Genomic DNA, 20483 nt, shown 5'->3' on the forward strand with positions numbered 1-20483 from the left:
TAGAAGAGCTTAATATTTTATTGCTACACTACAATTAATCTGCAGTTGCAGATGGCCTCTAGAGGGCAACAGAGGGATGGTTCTACATCCTGGCTGTCTCTCTCTTCTGACGGCAACAGCAAAGGTCTTCTGAGGAAAGTGGCTTATCTGGAGTGGGGGAAAGAGGCAAGATGTTTGTTTTTACTGAAAAGAAAATTAAGTCATTTTAAGGCCTGCCCCAGAATCCCAGCTTGAGTTTGTCCCCTACTTATCTACATTGTCCATTCATACTGCAAGAAATTGCAAGCTCAGAACACACAGTGTGCACTGTACAGGGGGATATCGTTTTGGACTTGCAACAAAGTCTTTCTTTCAAGGTTATCTACTGAAAGTGTTTGTATTTGTGGAGTATCTAGAAGATTAATCAAAAATATCAATTAAAAACAAAATTGCAAAACCTGGAATGAAACCAGTCATTTTAAAACAATTATACATACTAAGAGCATGTGTTAAAATTGCATGCTACAATGGGTAGGCTTGCTGGAACAAAAATGCTTTTAGCAGTCGCTGAAAACCATACAGTCTACTCTGCGAACATCTGCTTTGTGTATGACTTAGCTGGATCTCACCCAGTGTTTCTGCAAAATAACATATGGAAGTGACTTCCCTATAATATTGAAATGGTAAGAAGGACCACATTCAAGGTGAGATTTTGCAAAAGCTTGAAAATAATGTGAAAGGATTCTGCAGTATCTTCTGGGGGGGGGGGGAGATGCAGGAAGGGCATGTGGCTGAGGGCATGGTCTCTGCTTCCATACAATGCCCTGTGAAGCTTTTTCCTGTCAACTTCCAGGAAAAGCCAGCTAGTTCCCACCCTTCAGGTCTTGGCTTGACATACTTACCATTCACAGTGATCACTCTCCTCCTCATCACTGTCCACATGTGACTGTTCTTCAGGAACCTCCTGGTTGTCCTCATGGTTGTGATGTCCTGTTTCTTGCTCAGGGAGGTCCTCTTCTTTCTGGGGGACTTCTGGTTCTTCTTTCTTAGGCGTAAGCTCTTTAGGGTCTCCAGCCGGTTTGAAATTGTCCACCTGGAACACCCAGCGTCCTGGCACACCCACGTTGCTAGTTTTTGTAATGTTGATGACTTGAGGAGTGCGGGAGCTAGGGATGTTGTAGTAGTTCTTGTTATCGCCGCTGTTGAAGCCGGCCTGAAATAACCACAATACCAGCTTGATACATGCATAGCAGTCAAATGCTGCTTTGTGGCAAGAAGCAACAACACTTTGGACTTCCAGGGAATCTTCCCAGGGTCTCTCCCTCTCAGGGATGGAGTCCAAGCACTTGCAGGATGGACAGGGTTCCTGAACTACTGCAGGAGCTATCAACAAACTGGTTGCTCTGCTAGAGACTTCCACTAAGGTGGGCTCCCTCAAGGAAAGTGGCTTTTTGCTGCAGAAGTACTTAAATCAGGGATGAGGAATCTTGGCCCTCCAGCTGTTGTTGGGCTCCAACTCTCACCCCAGGCAGCATGATGGGCTTTGTAGTCCAACAATATCTGGGCAGCCACAGGTTGCCTATCCCTGACTTAAACTCTCCTTTGGTTCCAATACTCAGGTGTGGGGAACTTGGACCAAGCTGGCTGTGGATGGTGGGAATTGTAGTTCAGCAACATCTGAATGGCCAAAGATTCACCAATCCTGCAATATTCAAGTTTCTTGCTTGTCAGATATTTGGCCCAGCATTCTTTCCATCCACATAGTGAGATATCCAGGGCAGTCATTTGCTGCTTTGCCATACCTGGTCAGAAATATCCCTTAGCAAGATGGAAGGAAGAGACAACCCCCGACCAGAAAAAAATGGCAAACCAAGTTGATGGCAAAATTAACTGGGAAGTTCAGGAACCAAGAAGACAAGAACTTTTAAAAAGAACGGGGAAAGTTTATAATTTATATACAAGATCATTGTAAGCAGGTTAAAACATTGGCAGGATTTTAAACACACTTGTGGTGTAACAGAATGTACGGATAATTTAGAAAGATAAAAAAGTGAAGAAGTATTGATATGAAGTGGAAAATAGGATCAACAGGACCCTTGGAAAGGATGGGGTGTAGTCAGGAGATTCAGAGTAATCTCAATATTTGGATTCGGAATAGATTTTGTTGTATGTTTATATTCTTGAAAATCAAATAAAATTTTATTTTTTTAGAAAAAGAAATATCCCTTAGCAAAACTCATGTTAGGATTGCTGGTTTGCACCCAGATGGCTTTGGCTTGGTTTCTGTGATGAGAACTGTAAAATACTGGCTCAACTTGCAGAAGGTCCTTGGCATCCCAAGTTGGAAAGGACAGATAGCAGCAGAGGTGTGGCAACAGTGGGAGCAGAGACTTGGGGTGCCACAGGGGACACTGCAGCGATGATTTAGAATGGAGCACAATTTTAGCATCACACAGGGCACTGCTGACATTTTAGACCCCAAGATCCACCCCTGCTAGTAGCTGCCAGTGTGGAAGATCTGTCCCTGAAAGCCTGGGCAGGGCTGCAGCTCAGTGGTAGAGCTTTGCAACAGATAGTCCCAGGCTCAATCCCCAGGATCTTCAAGTAAGGCTGAAACCCTGGAGGACCACTGCTAGTCTGAGCAGACGACAGTGGGTTCAATGGGCTAATAGCCTGACTCAGTGTCAGCCACTGCCTGTTAGACCATTGTAGACCAGACCAATGAAATAAGTCAGCTAGCTGTTCCCGGATTTGAATGAAAAAGCATGTCATTCACTCTGGCACCATAAGGGACTCTGAGCAGCTCTTCTGAGAGAACCGCCTGGAACCAAATTCTCGGGTCACAGCGTGGGCCTACCTGTGCTGGGATTCCTCCTAAACCCGTTCTGGGATTTCCCTGACTTGCTGCCCCTGTAGTCCATTGGATGACTGCATAGTTGAGCATCATAAAGGAAACATGGCCATCAGTACATAAGATAGCCTGGAAGGTGTTTACCTGGAGCAAAGACAGGCAGAAAGAGTGAGGTTGAGAAGACACACAATGAATTTCATGGCAATTTCCTTGGCCTATGTCTTACCCTCTTTTCTGTAGCTGCTGGCTGGCTATGCTCTTCCATGTGCATTTGGCTTCTTGGTGCTACAGATGCATTTAAGAAAGGGATGCATGTTTTGACAAAGTTGCTTATGATGGGCAAAATATCTATAGAAATTAGGGTTGCTTTGCACCTTAATTTCAAGAGTAGCTTCCTGGGGAAACGGTTCCTATTTCTGGTATGTGTTAACCCTAAAAGGCCTACTCTTAATTTTGAACTCCAGCTTCTTTCATCCCCAACCATAATGGGTGGATGGGAATGGGCATCATGTTGGGGAAGGCCGATGGATAGCTGTAGATATTTTGTGTGCTATACATTTAGTGACTCTGATTTCCAGTGACTCTGAAAAGTGAGTATGCAAGTAAAAAATTGGTGGTTATGCTTGAAGCAAGCACTCCAGATGAGGCTTGCACAGTAGTGCAGCCCTGGAGTCCAAAGGCATCTCTCCCAGCCAGCCTTCAGCTGATGGATCCCAGTCTTTCTTCTCCCCTCTTCTTCTTCCTAGAACACTTTGCTAAAAGACTCCCTTTACCTGTCACCTCACACCCACTTACCCTGGCACCATCTGTCTCCCCAGGCCAAAGGATTCCTCTTGGATGGACCATCAACACCTTTTGTCATCTTAACAGATTTGCTCTTCACTAGGCCAGCCAAACTGGTTAACATAAGCAAGCCCAGGGATTCCTGATCTGACACAGCTCTGCACTTTGTTCTTTCATCCACTTCCCAGTTAATCAAAATCCTTCCATTTTTTAATTCCTAGGGTTTAGGAGGTCCCCTTCCCCAATCTATAATAACACTCAACTACTGTAGATGGACCAATGGTCTGACTCCGCTAGAGACCCAAATTTGGGAAACACTGCTATGTGGTAATCTAGTACGGAGATCTCCAATGCCTGTATCAGAGCAGAGGCCCGTGTTGTCCCAGACAAGGCCCAACTGGAAGGAAGATGCCCGAGCCAATTAGGCTCTTATTTAAATGCGGAATGACTTACCTTACTGGACAAAGATCCAAAATAGGCTACACGGTCCCAGGTGGCAATGAAGAGCCAGGTAGCCGTGAAACTGATTTGAGGGAAGTAGTTATTAATGTCCCGGGTGACATTTCTCAGCAGTTCTGGTTTCTGCGTCTGCCGGTAATAGACATGGCCACCTAGAATAATGTTGGCATCCGCCCAGTAAGGGGCAACAAAGGCCTTTCCGTTTACCATGGGGATGGCTTCAGGGGTGTACTCTGGGACGGGCACAGAAAAGGAAACCACCCCATTGTTGTTGACCTGTGAAGGGGCAGAGAACAGCAACGTAAGCAGAAACAGCAAAAGGCTAAAGTGCCCCCAAGCAAACCATCCCAAGGGCTATTTCTTTCTCACTGCTAAGAATTTTCAGTTTCTGATCTGAATCCTCTGGGTATCGGCTCCTAGACTCTGGGAGCAGCACAGTGTAACAGGCAAAGGGGGTCGATACCATGACTGGGAAGTGAAACTGTGCTGCTGGGGTCACGTGCTTAGGCTAGCTGCACTGCTGATGACATTCTGAATGCACATATCTGAACCAGAGTCTCTATTCAGCAGCTGGTTCATACATTATCATCATCATCATCATCATCACCACCATGATCCTCCTTCATCTAAGGATCACAGAGCAGTTTACAATATAAAAACACAAAAATACATGCCATAGTAACAAACCAAAGCAATAACCCCCACGTACATAGTTTAAAAGGCCATCGATCAATTAGCCAAAGACCTGGGAGAAGAGGAACGTTTTTGCCTGGCACCAAAAGATATGTAATGAAGGTGCCAGGTGAGCCTCCCTGCATTGTTGCCCCTTGCCTAGGCATTTGGATCACAGAGAGTCCCTATGCATGAATTGATGTTCATTGCCTAGCAGGTGGTTTTCAGCCCCCATCCCCCCCCCATCTTTCTGAGAAACTCCGTCAGTGATTGGCATCGTCCTGCGTCATTTATCTATTTGTACATGCACACTATTTATAGCCTGCCCTTTGTCAAAAGACCTCAGGTAAGATCCCTTGTCCATGGGAACTCTGTCTACCAGCAGGGGCATACCTAGGTTCCCTTGCACCCTTGGTAAGGAGATGTTGGTCACCCAGAGCAGTGAAGGAGTGGCCTGAGTGATGGCCAGGCAAGTGGGCTCCTAGTCAGAGTGAAGAGGCTCGTTTTTGCACACACACCCCCTGGGCCTGCAGCCCTTGGCAGGGGCCAGCCTTGCCAACCCCTAGGTACACTCCTGTCAAAGCAATGATTCTTCAACATCAACTTTGTTGGAGAGCTCATGTTGTGCAGATGCCTGATTATCGTCTTCCAAAGCAACTACAGTGGTACCTCGGGTTAAGTACTTAATTCATTCCGGAGGTCCGTTCTTAATCTGAAACTGTTCTTAACTTGAAGCACCACTTTAGCTAATGGGGCCTCCTGCTGCTGCCATGCCGCCGGAGCACGATTTCTGTTCTCATCCTGAAGCAAAGTTCTTAACCCGAGGTACTATTTCTGGGTTAGCGGAGTCTGTAACCTGAAGCGTATGTAACCTGAAGCGTATGTAACCCAAGGTACCACTGTACTCTATTCCGAACTTAAAAATGGAAAGCGTAATGCTGATGGTCAACAAAAGAGGTTCAAAGACTGTCTCAAGGCAAATCTAAAAAAAAGGTAGTATAAACACAGACAACTGGGAAACACTGGCCTGCAAGCACTCCAGTTGGAGAACAGCCTTTACCAAAGGTGTCATAGGCTTTGAAGACGCTCAAACTCAGGATGAAAGGAAGAAAAGTGCTAAGAGGAAGACACACTTGGCAAACCCTCACCATGAGCAACTGCCGCCTAGAAACCTATGTCCCCACTGTGGAAGGACGTGTGGATCCAGGATTGGCCTCCACAGTCACTTATGGACTCACTGTTAAAACTGTGTTTATGGAAGACAATCTTGCTCAGCTACGAGTGATCGCCAAAGAAGACGACACCCCTGTGTATCATGTTAGCATTCCCTGACATCTAGGGCTTATCTACACTAACCTTTCCTCCTTGCTTTAAAGCTCTAAGCACTCTTTATTTTTGCTCCAAAGCTTTCCCTGTGAAAACCCACCCTTTAAGTGCTCTGACACAGAACTTCAAAGCATTGGTTTCTGCCTGGAAAGAGCAGGGCAAAAGATAATAAGCCTCTAGTCACAATATTGGCTATCTGTTCTTCCGGCTACAAGAAGATTGAAGTTTGTAGGATAATGGGCATCCTGAGAGCAGAACACTTGAGGTTGAAGTGGAAGAGTGGTCACGTTCCTCTTTCCTGTGATTCATTTTTGCTTTGTGCCAAAAGGGATTATACTTACATAAACGCTGTGGTAAGTCTTGTCGTAGAAGGTGAAAGGTACCAAAATGGGAATCTTAGAGGACGTCCCATCATCTGCCGTGGGGTTCTTCATATCTCCTGCAGCTTCCCCATAGGGATACAGGAGGTGCTCTGGACAGAAAGGAGAGAAAACACTTTGATGCCTCAAACCTGACACAAACCTATGAAAATCGGGGAGGGGTGCTGTTGTGTGGCATAACAGAGCATCCTCAAAAGGAAGGAAACTGTTCTCTATGTTCTCACAGCTACCAGTTTCTGGAAGGAAGGAAGATTTGCACAATAGTGACCCCCTAAATATTCTGCTTAAAAGTTTTTGCTAGGTGAACCTCCATCTTGGTCTCAGTAGTTGTTTTATGCAGACCTTCCAATTGTCCCTATTTTCCACAGACAGTCCCAGATTTACAGAAGCCATCCCAGTTTCTGATTTGATCCCAGAATGCCCCACTTTTCCTTAGGACGTCCCTATTTTCATCAGAGAAATGTTAAAGGGTATGGAGGTATGCCCTTAGGCAAGGAGAAATGTGACTATACCACCTTTAGAAGACATCTGAAGGCAGCCCTATATAGGGAATGGGTTTTTTTTTAATGTTTTGTTATGATTTTACATATGTTGGAAGCTGCTCAGAGTGGCTGGGGAAACCCAGTTGGATGAGCAGGGTAGATGATGGTTGTTATGGAATAGAATGTCCCTATTTTCATGGGAGAAATATTGGAGGATATGTAGAAGACTTCAGTCAGCCCATCATTATCTAAATCAGTGCTAAATAACTCAGGTTTCTAGAAATACTATTTCTTTGGAGAAAGCTCCACCGACACCCCATGAGGGTCAGACTTTACCGTTGGTTTCTTTTGTTTCTTTTGTTTCTTTTATTGTTACTTTTGTTTCATGCAGCCAAAAAGTCGAAGCTGAACCTATAACAGAGAAAGGAAAGACAATGGTGAGTCTTCAGGAGAAGAGTGCTATCTCTTCTGGGAAGCTTTCTGGGTCTGTGGATTCCCCTGGGGGATCTCACCACATCTATCTGTCAATTTAGCAAGGCTTTGCAGCAGCTCTCCAATTTGTGATGGGCCTTCTCCACTTCTCTGCATTTTTCACTTGTTCTTGGTCTTGTTTGTGCCTCTTTCTCCATATACCAGCTTCTGGTGAGACTCAGATTGCTGCCTCGGTTCAACTTACCTAGCAGAAGTATCAGGAAGGCAAATGAAGTCTTCATATTGGCGTCTCCTTCCCAAGCAGCAGCATATGACAAGCAACATCCCAGGAATTGAGGAGAAAGGAGAGGGCATATAAAATTGAATTAAGACATGAATGCAGGAGGGAAAGATGCTTTTCCCAGTTGTGTGTATGTCCCCCCACTCCCACTCACCCACATCCCATTAAAGCAGAGGTAGGGGGACCTGTGATCCTCCAAGTGTTTTTGGACTCCATTTCCCATCAGCTCCAACCAAGATGGCCAATGGTCAGGGATAAGGGGAGTTGTAGTCTGCAAACAGCTGGACCGTCACAGGTTCCCCCTTCCTGCATTAAGAACGCCTAACAATGGATCACACTTTTTGGGTCTGAGGCCTGCCTGTCAGTTCCACTCTTCCCCATTGCCTATGTGAAACTGGCCAATGGTTGGAAGAGGAAAAATCTAGTGCTCCTTCGAATTTTCGTCACTTGATGTGGAATATTCTCCAGACAATCTCTGACCATGCAAATCTAGGCATGTTTACTTGGCTGTAAGCACTAGGTATGTGGACAGGATTACAGCCTAAGTGTTTTACATATATGCCAAAGTTACTTGATGTGGATATCGGGATTTGATACCCTGTGATATTTTGTTTCAGCATTTGATGTTCGACTAAAGAGGTTTGATTTCAGAATCTGATATTTGCCTGTGTCTGATAGCTGATACACAATTCTATTTATTTATTTAACTATCTAAGCACTTTGCATATCTCAACAATTTACCATAGAGTTTGAATTCTGAAGCAAAGGATGTGGCGGGAGAAGCATTTTCAGAAATCAAAGCGATAGAATTGGAAAGTTTGGTGCGTTTTCAAGCATTTCCACCTTAGGAAAATGGAAGGTATCATCAGGAGGTCCTCTTGCATTGCAAAATTCCCAACAACTATCAAAAGTGCACAAGGTATGGACTCATTCTGTGAAATGAGGTAGCTCAATATACAGTGGTACCTCAGTTTAAGAACAGTCCTGTTTACAAATGATTCGGTTTACGAACTCCGCAAAACCAGAAGTAGTGTTCCGGTTTGTGAACTTTACCTCGGTCTACAAACGGAAACCAAACAGTGGAAGGGCACCAGTGGTGGAACACCTCATTGGGGAAAGCGTGTCTCAGTTTAAGAACAGTTTCAGTTTAAGAAACAGACTTCAGGAATGGATTGAGTTCGTAAACCGAGGTACCACTATATTGGAAGGTGGGTGGGTGTTCCATTGGAAGCACAGGTGAGGGGATCACAGTGTTGTGCCACCCCACCAAAGATGTGCTCACTGCCCATCCACCCTACCCCTCTCCCCATCAGCCACATTTAGGAGCCTCTGTGGTGATTTGGTCATTTTAGACTCTGGACTTTATGGTCTTACAGGCATCACCCTCTTAAGATGACAGCGTTTATCATTTCACTGCCTTCAAAATGTAGTAAGCCAGCTCTGCTGTGCTTGGAGATCTACCTGCTCATTCTGATTGCTGTGTGGGGAATAGACCTCTGCCCCCCAAGTCCTGCTTCGATGGCATAACCGGGCAGTTTTTGTGCATGTTCTGATTGATGCACGCTGGACAATTTATTTCACAATATTTATATACGTCTTGATTGTAATAAAACCTCAAAGTGATTTACTAAAAAAACAAACAAAAAAAAACCACTGAAAAGACAGTGAAAACACATATTTAAACCACCCAAAAATAATTAAAACCCAGGACAAAAATGCTTTAGCAGACACCAAAAAGAGTACAGTGAAGGCACCTGCCTAATGTCAACAGATGGAGAGTTCCAAAGTGTGGGTGTCTCACTTGCATGTGAACGGGAAAAGTTGGGTCTCTCCCTCATGCTGAGAATCCCTAGGCATGTCCACAGTTTCACATGTATAGATGCTATACACGGCTACCTCACATGTAAATGTTGGGTTATGGGGCCAGCATGTATGTTAGCAGTGGCAGGTTGGGGGGGGTAATCCAGCTAATGCACTGTACTCACTATTGTCTGTCTTCATAATTACAACTTGCCCCTTCCCCTTAAACCTCATCGCTGAGCCACCATTTGAACCCAAATCTCCGCAATCCAATATCAACATGTTATACCCTGCAAGTGTCCGGGGGGTGGGGGGACGGAACATCCTTTTTTTTTGCGCAAGAGCATGGCGGCCATTCTGAGCACTGTGATCTCAAGCGGGTCATGTGACTTTTGTGTGACACGCATCCTGGTTTTGGGACATGCCATTCACTAAGCTATTTCAGATGCGCTGATAACCTGGAAATGGCCCAGGAAGGCTTCTGTCTCAATGCAAACAGCAATGAGGGAAGGGCGCTTTTTGTTGGTATCATGGCAGGGGGAGGAAAGGAGTACAGCCTTTTGCGCACCCCCTCTCTCCCCCCCATCCCTCCATATCCATCCATTGCAGTCCCAGATGTTGCTAAGGCTCTCCCATGCTGCTCTTCATGTAACAAAAGCATGCAAGTTAATTGCATTCAATATCATGTCTAGCTTGGCCGCATTATGTGTGTGCATTTGTAAAAACACCTGTCTGTCTTCATGCTCCTGATAGCTTGAGGATGCAGAAATTTCCACTTGCCTTTAGCCCTTACCTCACTTACCTTTCTGCTCCTTTCTTCCTCCACGTCTGTTGTCGCCCAGGCTCAGACATCCCTAAGGAGTCCCTTCTGGTTTTATATATACAGCCCTGCAATATTTCCACACCCAAGTTCCCCCGTAAAAATTGACCTGCCTCCCAACTGCTCTTCCCTTCCCTCTGACCTGGCCTGATGCCCTAGAGGGATTCCTAACTCAATGGCAAGATGGAAGCTTTAAATCCACTCTTAATCCATTGTGTATGTTTTAGGGGTGTGTGCAGGCCCCGAGATTTGTCTTGTAGCTGAGTTTGTGCATTTTAAAATTACTGATCTGTTTTCAGACACTCTACTTTTCCCTCTTCAGTCTTTAATTTGGGTTCTGAGTTGTATCAAATGAAGCTCCGTGGTTCCCCTTTTGCTATAATGGGTAATCTAAAAACAGCTGTAACTCTTCTCCCCTTTTGACAAAGTGAGTGACATTTATGAGTCCCGTCAGAGTGGATCAAGCTTGCCAAATTGCAGTGGAATGGGTTTGGAATGTTTTTGTAAATAAAAGAGATCCACTTTACTCCATAAGTCCAAACAAGGGGCACCATGGGGTTTTTTTGCTCTTTCTTGCCAAGTGGTGTGCATTTTTGTCTTCATATTTTTTTTAATTTTTGAACCTTCACACTGGCCATTCTGCACATGCTTTCTGTCTAGAACACGGCCTGTGAAGTAATGTGAGGTATATTTGCTTTTCTTAAAAAATGGCAGTATGGGATTTAAAACAACAACAACAACAACAACAACAACAACAACAACAACAACAACAACAACAACAACAAAATACCTTAAATCAAGTTTGTAAAAATATATCCAGAGCTGTGCTTTAACCATAAACCACCTCTTCAGTTATCTGCAAGCAAAGTTTTGAATAGCCTCATCTTTTAAAGCTATTGAAACATTGTGATGTATAGTAAAACATACAGTCCCCAAATGTATCTTCTCAATTGTAGATATTCTCAAGTTTGCACCTCCTCGGCTCAGCACCCTGTGGGGGGGGGAATCTGCCCCCACACCCCTAAATTTGGTACTGGTGGGGGCCAAGAAACACAGTTGCCATGATGTCAGGGCACAAGCGAAGCTGTACTATAGACTAAGGTGACCATGTTTCACAGGCTGCTGTGTCTTCTAATGCAGATGTAGGGGAACCTGTGGCCCTCCAGATGTTGCTGAGCTGCAACTCCCATCATCTCCAGCCACTGGCCATGCTAGCTGAGATTGATGGGAGTTGGAGTCCACCAAAATCTGAGAAGCTACCAATTGACAGCTCTGTCCTAAAACATCCAGCCTGACTGTGTGGTTTGAAAGAAGCTCCTTCCTCAAGACCTGACTTCAAGGTGCTTTATCCCAACTCTATGAAAATCAGTATTAGCTGCCCTCCACCCTGTGTTCTTCTGACAAGGAGTTCTAAGGGCCCCAATCTAGCAGTCCCAATTAAGAAAGCAGAAAACAACTCATTGCTGAGAGGGCAAGGCGGATGTGGATTAGGCCTTGATCCTCTTGTTTGCTCCTTTACTGAGAGAAGATCAACAAGGATTAGGTGAACATACAAAGTGTGGACTCTGCACCATGATCATCCCAGTGGGCTTGAACTCCCAAATGTTTGCAAAAGGAGATATGGATTGGGGAACAGGATCTTGCCACACCCCTGGGAATTGGTATATTGTCCTCTGTCTCAGCAGTGAGCATCCACAACAACACAGAACAAGTAACAGGGCAAATGCACTAACTCTCAGTTGCCCAGTCCTGTAAATCCTATCTATATCACTTCACCAGGAAGCAGCTGTATCTCTTAAAGCAGAACTTTCCAAACTTTTCATGTTGGTGACACACTTTTTAGGCATGCTCCATTTCACGACCACACACCAAATATCTGGCTAAGAAACATAGAGGAACAGGAAACCATGGATAGAATAACTGGTAACTCAATATGAGATGGAAAATGAGGTCCCTTTTTGGGGAATTAAGAAGAAATTAATTTAGTTCACATTTCAGTGCAAAATTTGCACTTCTCTTTTGCAGCATAACCAAATAATGCATACGAAGAGGTTTGTATTAGGGCTCATCCATACTTCGGCTTGCCCCATGCCTAGAAAGCACAGATCCAAGCAGTTTTCCAATTGACCCACTCCTTTTCTCTTTAGCTTTAAATCAGAACGAATGGCAGTCCACGGAAAACTTGATTGCCATTTGCTCAGATGGAGCACTAAAGAACGGTTTTCCCTGAGGGAAAGCGGCAAGGCAAGAGGATGTGTGGATAAGACCTTAGTGAAAAGTGCATGTGCGAAAAATGCATTCTATTATGGGGAATTTGCTGGCAAGACTATATGCACTAGGTGAAATTGCATGGGAAAATGTGCACACTGGGAAGTTGTTTGGCATCCATCTGTCTCATGAAAATGTATGGATCATGATACCTTTATAAAAAATGCCCTAAATATATACATTTATGAAGTGAACTGAATTTTAAGATTAACAAAATGCAAAACTGGGAGAAATCAAACTGACAGATTTTTGACACCGTATTCCTCATTTAACATAGACATGTTAAAGAGTCTCCCTCTTGCTGCTGTCCACTTCTCTTGTCAACCTCTCTCTGGTGCAGTGGCGTTGCAAGGGGGCTGGGGGGGGGCGTGGCCCTGGATGCATTTTTTTGAGGAGGCACAACCATGCCCCCCAACAATAGGCTCCCTCACCTGAGAAATATTACAGAGGGGGTGGAATAGGACATCCCTATTTTCACCAGAGAAATGCTAGAGGGTGTGAGAGAGTGTTTGGGAAACTGAAAGCTGGTTATCAAGGGGTTGCCTTGCTTCTGTGAATCCCACTTTCGGATGAAATAAGAACCCCTCAAATCAGATTTTGACCTAGAGGTCACTGACACAGTAAGGACTCATCTGTGTCCATCCATTCATGTTCTCCTTTTTCACCAGTGTTTCTCAGAAGATGAGAGGCAGAGTCTGGTCAAAACGATCTCCTTCCTGACTTCCAAAGGTCCTGCTGTTCAGGTCTTGCAATGCACTTACATTTTAAAGTTGTTTGCCCATCCCATGTGCATATCTATGGCTCAGTGAATCTGCTAGGAGCTGATTCATTTGCTGGTGCACTGATCCCTGTGTAACTATTAGCAGAGAATAGGACTTGGGTGGGGCAGGACAGCCCTAAGCCCTTGGAGAGCCATCTGTTGGCACCTGCCTGGATTCAGTTGTAAGAAGAGGGTAGAGCCCCATATTGTTGCACAGTACTGCAAGCTCCAAGTGGCTGCAATTGTCTGAAAATGACAATTTCTGTTTTTTTGAGATCCATTCCCCAGGTCTGCTCAGTGGCATTTATCATTCCAGATACCACCTTGGAAGGCAGCCAGGCCTCAAGTGGGAAAAGTAGGAGTAGTTGTTGTTTTTGGATTAGGACCCGAGTCGGCACATCATCAAATAACTTTCGGGGGGGGGGGGAGGGCAGGTGCCCTGGCAAGGCCCAGCATGGACACTTGCCCTGGTTCACCCTTTAAAAGGTTTATTTGGTCCCAACCTCTCTTGGGTCAGTACTGGGCAGAACCCATATCCGCTAACATTTCTCTGATGAAAATAGAGATGTATTATTATTATTATTATTATTATTATTATTATTATACCCCATCCATCTGACTGGGTTGCCCCAGCCACTCTGGATGGCATTAACATTAAGCATTAAAAAAAAAAACCTTCCCCATACACGGCTACCTTCAGATAACTCGGAGGTCAGATAACTCCATACCCTCCAACATTTCTCCGATGGAAATAAGGACATCCTAAGGAAAAGTGGGACATTTTGGGATCAAATAAGAAACTGGGGCAGCTTCTGTAAATCCGGGGCTGTCCCAGGAAAATAGGGACACTTGGAGGGTCTGCAGTGCACCCCATTCAAGCTGGCTTTCATGAAGGAAATGTGTGGAATAGCTTGCAGGGCACTCTAGTAGGAATGCTTACTTACTCTCTGTAGGCACTAAATAGCAAGGAACAGTGAGAGTAGGGACTTTACAAGAGTAATGAAGACAGTCTTGAAAAAAAATGTTTATAATCCACAGCACCACTCTGACAACCTTACCTCTCCTGAGCTATGTTATTGCAATTAAAAGCCACACATCAGCAACATTTTCTAGGGAGCTCAAAAGTAAAAGGAAACATAATACATTTTTTAAAAAAAAAAATACAATAAATTGCCTGGTAATAGGATGTGGTTCTTCAACAGCAGTAACAATGACTACATGAGACACAGAAGAATGTAGCCCTTATTTTAGACATTGATTGGAAGAAGAATGGAAGCCCTTATATTAGACATTGATTGGTTTAAATTGCATTTTTTGAAATGCTAAAGATCTGCCTTTCAGAAGATTAGAAGCAGGCTGGACCACTGTTGCAGGGGTAATGTCATAAATATGCCAGCTCCAAGCGAAGGTTTGCAGCCGGCTGCAAAAACAGCCAAGAACGGAGAGGCAGAGGAGAGTCAGCAGCTGCAGGCGTCGCATGCTCCTGGACTTGAGCAGCAGACTGATAAGGCAGTAGCTAAGAGCAGGCTGAAACACAGCCAAAGCTCTCAGGAAGCACAGACAGGAACGAAAAGTGAGAGAGACAGTCTTTTATCACAGGAAGGGGCTGCAGATGACCCAAGGAGCCTGAGACGTAGATGAATAGGACGGCTGCCAGACAGGAAACAAAACAAGAGACGTAAAGGTAACAGGTTCAGTATCTTCTGTCAACGCAGGAAGAACTCATCAGAAGGGTCAACTTATGGATGATGCCGGTGTTGGGATGCAGCCAAGGAATCGGGGGCAATTGGCAGGCCCCCAGCTGACTCCAGCCCACCGGCCGGTGTGCCAGGCAATCTCCAGTCTTTGAGAGCCAGTGTGGTGTAGTGGTTAAGAGCGGTAGTCTCGTAATCTGGGGAACCGGGTTCGTGTCTCCGCTCCTCCACATGCAGCTGCTGGGAGACCTTGGGCCATCACACTTCTTTGAAGTCTCTCAGTCCCACTCACCTCACAGAGTGTTTGTTGTGGGGGAGGAAGGGAAAGGAGAATGTTAGCCGCTTTGAGACTCCTGAAGGGGAGTGAAAGGCGGGATATCAAATCCAAACTCTTCTTCTTCTTCTTCTTGGTGCAGCATCAGTGACTCAAGCTTCAGAAGCTAGAGCACGCTACTCAGCAGAGTAAACGCTACGCAACAGAAGTGGCAGGAGACGGCTGTGTGAGCATATTTACAAGCAGTTTATTCAGCGTACAGCAGGACAAAAGAAAAACATGTCCAATCTCCTTTGTGTCCCAAGCAAGACGCTAAAAGTGAAAACTATACACAAACGGAAATTCTCAGCAAGCTGTGCTGGAGTGTAAACAGGCATGTGACACACAATAGTCATGCCTGTACTTAAGGTGGAACGGGATATCCTAACATCCGGGTGCTTGGCTAGAGCAATCCGGAGCTAATTGCTTGTTTTTGCAATAAGTTCTCCTTTTTAATTACATACATTTACTGTGTTATCAAGCCGGGAACCTGGACTCCTAACAGGTATATCCAATTGGTGGAAATTGCAGGAAGGGAGATTCCCTTTAACCATTAAGAGAAACTTGCTAATGGCATGAGCTGTCCAACCGTGGAACAGGCTGTCTCAGAAGATGGCGGGTTGTCCTGTGTTGCAGATATTTATGCAGAAGCTGGGTGGCCATCATTCCAGGGATATTGGAGTTGCACCTGTACCACAGATCTTGAGTAGAGCAGCGGGTTAAAATAACAGAACCGCAGAGCTGAAGGGGACCACAAAGGTAACCCCCTTTTATAGCACTACTATAGCCTAGAATAGAGGTGGCCATTCAGTAGCTACTTTAGAATCTCAGGTGAAAAATCACCCACCACTTCCTGAGCTTGAACAGCTCATATAGATACCAAGTCCTTTAGCTCACATCCTTGGGGTTATAATTTCAACCTGTGGTATATTTAAAGAATGCCGACCCAAATAAAAGCTTTCTTTTGGGTTAGGGTTAAAAAAAATAAAAATAAAAATGAAGGCACAAAATTGGGATATGTGGCAGCATTATTAATAACCCATTCATAACGCCAAAGAGATGATTATGATGATGATGATGATGATGATGATGATGATAATGATAATGATAATGATAATAATAATAATAATAATAATAATAATAATAATAATAATAATAATAGCGCCTTGACTACTGTAAGAAATAACAGGGGTCAGAAATTACATCTTCTGGGTTCAAGGGTGTGAGGAGTAGAATACTGCTGTATCTAGAAAGGAGCTGTGACCAAAAAGCAGGATTGGATTTTTATGCCTGCAGGTTTGCACCAACGCAACAGAAAGGCGCTTTGTTGTCACCAAATTCACGTGAAAGGAGGGGTTTGGGGGGTTATGTAGTGATTCTGTGCTGGAAGATCTTGCTGACACTTTGGGAAGATAGCTGGCTCTACGATCCTTAAGCAACATGGAATTTTTGCTAAGAGAGCAAGATGATGCTTCTGTTGGGTACGTGATGTTCCTTAGGGCGCTGTCAATGACCGCTCCCCGCTTAAAACGGGGGGCGCCCTTTGCGTGGACGCACGCAGCCCCTAGATCTGGAGCGGCTCCAACAGCATAGGCTTGGCTTTGCCTTCCCCCACGTGGGATACCTGAAGGTCTCCTCCTACCTCAGTCAGTTGTCCAATCCCACCTGGGGGAAGCGTTGCCAAGGAGACCAGGCCAGGTAGGGGAGGGATTACCTGCCCACACAATAGAGGGAGGATCTTACCTGGGAATCCTCACTTGGCTCCAGAGCTTCTCCCACCCTACCCACCCTCAGTTAATGTCTTATTTTGCAGGTTAACTTTTCTTCACAGGTTTTGCAGGTTAATTTTTCTTCACAGGTATGCGGGCGCTGCTACGTTAAGGTCGCTGTTAAAGGGCCGGAAAGGAATTTCCCTGCATTGGCAGGTTTCGCCTTTCCCGTAGCAAAACTTCACAACTTTGGCGGTATCAGGCCTTGGGCAGAATCCTTTAGTCCATCTTCCTATTTGCGGCGGCGATACCAGGGTTCCCCGTTAAAGGGGTTTTCTGAAGGGAGGCTTTGACCGTACGCCGAAAGGTCGTCATTGCTCTCCCCTGCGGCGGCGGCGTAACGGGGGCGGCTATGTCTGCTTGAACATATGTTCTCCAGAGCCGGCCCATCCCCCCCCCCACAGGATGACCCTGATGCTCCCTAGGTCCCCGGCTGGGGACTGGGGAGGGAGAACGCCCAATGCCTGAGCCAAGGTCTACCCACATTTGAAATTTAATAAAGTTGTGGCCAATTTAATCCCATAGCACGTTGTCTTGAGTCGTTATTCCACATGACGGGGGGGCCGCGCGGGACCTGGGGACTCCGCCTGTCCACACAAATGTATTAATTTGAAGATTGTTGCAATAGATGCCTACTGAATACTGGCAGCCATCAAAACAGCTCATCCAGTCCTCACCAGATGTTTCAGTGCTACAAGGGCAATACAACATAGATTGGACAGCATTACTAAGTATTTAATTTTATCCAAATGTCTCACCCCAAACCCAGCTTGGTATCTAAAACCTCCAGAAGAAAAGAGTGTTCATGTCAATTGACACGTAGTAGTTTTTTCTCAATGTGTCTGTTGTTTATGCTTTCAGCACAGCCTGTTAGGCTGTTTTGCATTTTCATGGAAGTAAAATGTTGTAGAAGCAATACTTGTGAATTCATGGGTTGATCTGTTGGGAAGGACTATAGCTCAGTGCCTTACAGACCTTATATGCAGAAGGTCGCCGTTTCAATCTGCAGGGAGGGCAGTGAAGATTCCTGTCTGAAACCCTGGAGAGGTTGATGGACCCATGTTGTTGTTGTTGTTGTTGTTGTTGTTGTTTTATAATTTTTTTAATTAATTTTCACATTTGAACATTATCATCATATAAACCATAACATACAAAAACAATTAAAATGAAAATAGAAACTAAAACATTTTCATACCATATTAAATCCATATTTTCAGATTATTCAGATCCCTTGACTTCCCTCCATTTCCTCCCCTTGTTCTTTTATAATATATTATACATGTCTATAATTTCTTTATCCTTAACGATTTCCCATTTTAAACATTCTCCTTAATATTACAAATGTTTTTAAAGACCTGCTATTGTATTAACTTCCTTACAGTGCTTTTGTAAATAAGCAATAAACATTTTTCATTCTTTCTTATATTTGTTGTCTTCTTGATTTCTTAGTCTTCCAGTTAATTTAGCCATTTCAGCAAATTCCATTAATTTAAGTTGCCAGTCTTCTTTAGTTGGGACTTCTTTCCAATGTTGAGCTATCAATATCTGGGGGGCTGTTGTTGCATACATAAACAAATTTTGTATTCTTTTGGTATATCCATTCCAGTTATACCTATTAAGAAAGCTTCTGGCTTTTTAACAAATGTTATTTTAAACTTTTTTTTCCAATTCATTATAAATCATTTCCCAAAAAATTTTTATAACCTTACATTGCCACCACATATGGTAAAACGTACCTTCTACTTCTTTACACTTATTATCTTTTGTCTTGTGGAATTAGAGTAATAAAAGCCTCTTTCCAAGTCTTTGGTATTTCCCCTATCTTTAATATTTCGTTCATTACATTTTGTAGTAATTTTCTAAAATTTTTGGTAGTATTTTGCTGTTAGTCCATCTGGGCCTGGTGCTTTTCCTTTTCTTTTCTTTCCTTTCTTCTTTTTTTTTTTTTTGTTTGTTTTTTGTTTAATGGCATTTCTGCTATATTAAGTGGTGCATTTAAAATATTCAACTTTTCATATGGAATTTCTGGCAACTTATTTTCTCTTATGTTTCTTTCGATTTCTATTTTATCTCCTGGTCTGGCTCGGTATAGGTCCAAAAAATATCAGAAGAAAGCAACCACTAATGTTCCTGTGATAGTATGGTTGTTATCTACATACTCTTTGAGTTGCAACACTGTGCAGGTGTGATGAAACCCAAGACACATGCAGCAAATCCTACATAGAAGCAGGGGTTGTTTCTTTACAGAAGTCAGTTCTATTCAAGGAATCCTCTCTTTGAAGGACTATCCAAGTCTGGTTTAAAGGTCAATAACTGAAAAATCAAGAGTAGGGGTCTTGATGTTGCCTATCAACTGTGAGCACATGGAATGAGTAGCTGGTGCATTTCAACTTTTTTGGCAATGAGTTAAGTGGCCAACTTATCCATATGTTTCTACTGTGTAGGAAATTTGTCTCATATGCAGTCACCTACACATTGCAAGGAACCCTAGTAGGAATGTTTACTTACTTACTCTCCATCAGCCACTGCAAAATAATATAAGAAGCAGAAATCTGGATGAGCCCTTAGCTTCCTTGGAAGACTGCAGGTTCTTAGGTTTATGCATGAGGGAGAAACTTTTTTCTTTCTCCACTTTCTCTACCCTGTGCATAATTTTATTGTTTCCTATCATGTCTCCCCTTACTTGCTTTTTTCCTAACCTGAAGTCCCCACTGCAGCAACCTTTCTTCACAGAGGAGCTGCTCCAGCCCCTTGATCATTTTGTCTGCATTTTTCTGCACCTTTTCCAGATCTACACAATATCCTTTTCAAGGTGCAGCAACAATACCAAAACACAGTATTCAAAGTATGTGATCACACCGTAGACTAGCATCAGACTATTGGCAGTTTTATTTTCAATCTCTTTCCTAGCATGAATTTCACCTTTTTTCACAGCTACTATACAATGGGTCAATGTCTTCATTGAGTGATCCACTATATAAAGTTAGGATTTCTTGCTTCAATGTACATACACTTACATAGAACAATATTTTCCATTTTAAGACCCATTTACCCAGTTTGGAACAATTCTTTCGGACCTCTTCACAATCCCTTCTTTCTTTTGAAATACTGAATATTTTAGTTTCAACGCTTGACCACTTCACTGTCACTCCCAACTCTATTATGAACAAGTTAAAAACACTGGCACCAATACAGATCCTTGGAGACACCCCTTCTTACATCCATCCATTGTGAGAACTGTTTCCTGTTCTTAACCAGTTACAGATCCATGAAATAATATGTCTCTTATCTAATAACTGCTAAGCTTACTCTGGTTTTTTTTGGTGTGGGACTGTACCAAAGGCTTTTTGAAAGTCTAAATACACACTCTGTACTAGATCACCCCTATATAGTTATGGACCCTCTCTATGAAATT

The 20483-nt window shown here is 43.9% G+C and overlaps 1 protein-coding gene across 3 annotated transcripts in view; it reads right to left on the reverse strand.

Moving 5' to 3' along the window:
- The window catches only part of LOC309345931 (sushi, nidogen and EGF-like domain-containing protein 1), a 21729-nt gene continuing 1246 nt past the window's right edge, over positions 1 to 20483 (reverse strand). The window contains exons 1-8 of one of the 3 annotated variants that reach the window (XM_081869429.1): positions 10247 to 10897; positions 7609 to 7656; positions 7269 to 7343; positions 6412 to 6542; positions 4067 to 4348; positions 2837 to 2974; positions 882 to 1192; positions 1 to 147 (exon numbers count right to left, since the gene is read on the reverse strand). In XM_081869429.1, the coding sequence (XP_081725555.1) occupies position 147; positions 882 to 1192; positions 2837 to 2974; positions 4067 to 4348; positions 6412 to 6542; positions 7269 to 7343; positions 7609 to 7645 (975 nt within the window). In that variant the 5' untranslated portion in view covers positions 7646 to 7656; positions 10247 to 10897 and the 3' untranslated portion in view covers positions 1 to 146. Of the gene's footprint in view, positions 148 to 881; positions 1193 to 2836; positions 2975 to 4066; positions 4349 to 6411; positions 6543 to 7268; positions 7344 to 7608; positions 7657 to 10172; positions 10196 to 10246; positions 10898 to 20483 lie in introns of those variants that run through there. The other 2 variants (XM_081869431.1, XM_081869430.1) reach the window with 2 other exon arrangements.

Source organism: Podarcis erhardii, assembly GCF_964252035.2.
Source record: "Podarcis erhardii genome assembly, chromosome: 7".
NCBI lineage: Eukaryota > Metazoa > Chordata > Lepidosauria > Squamata > Lacertidae > Podarcis > Podarcis erhardii.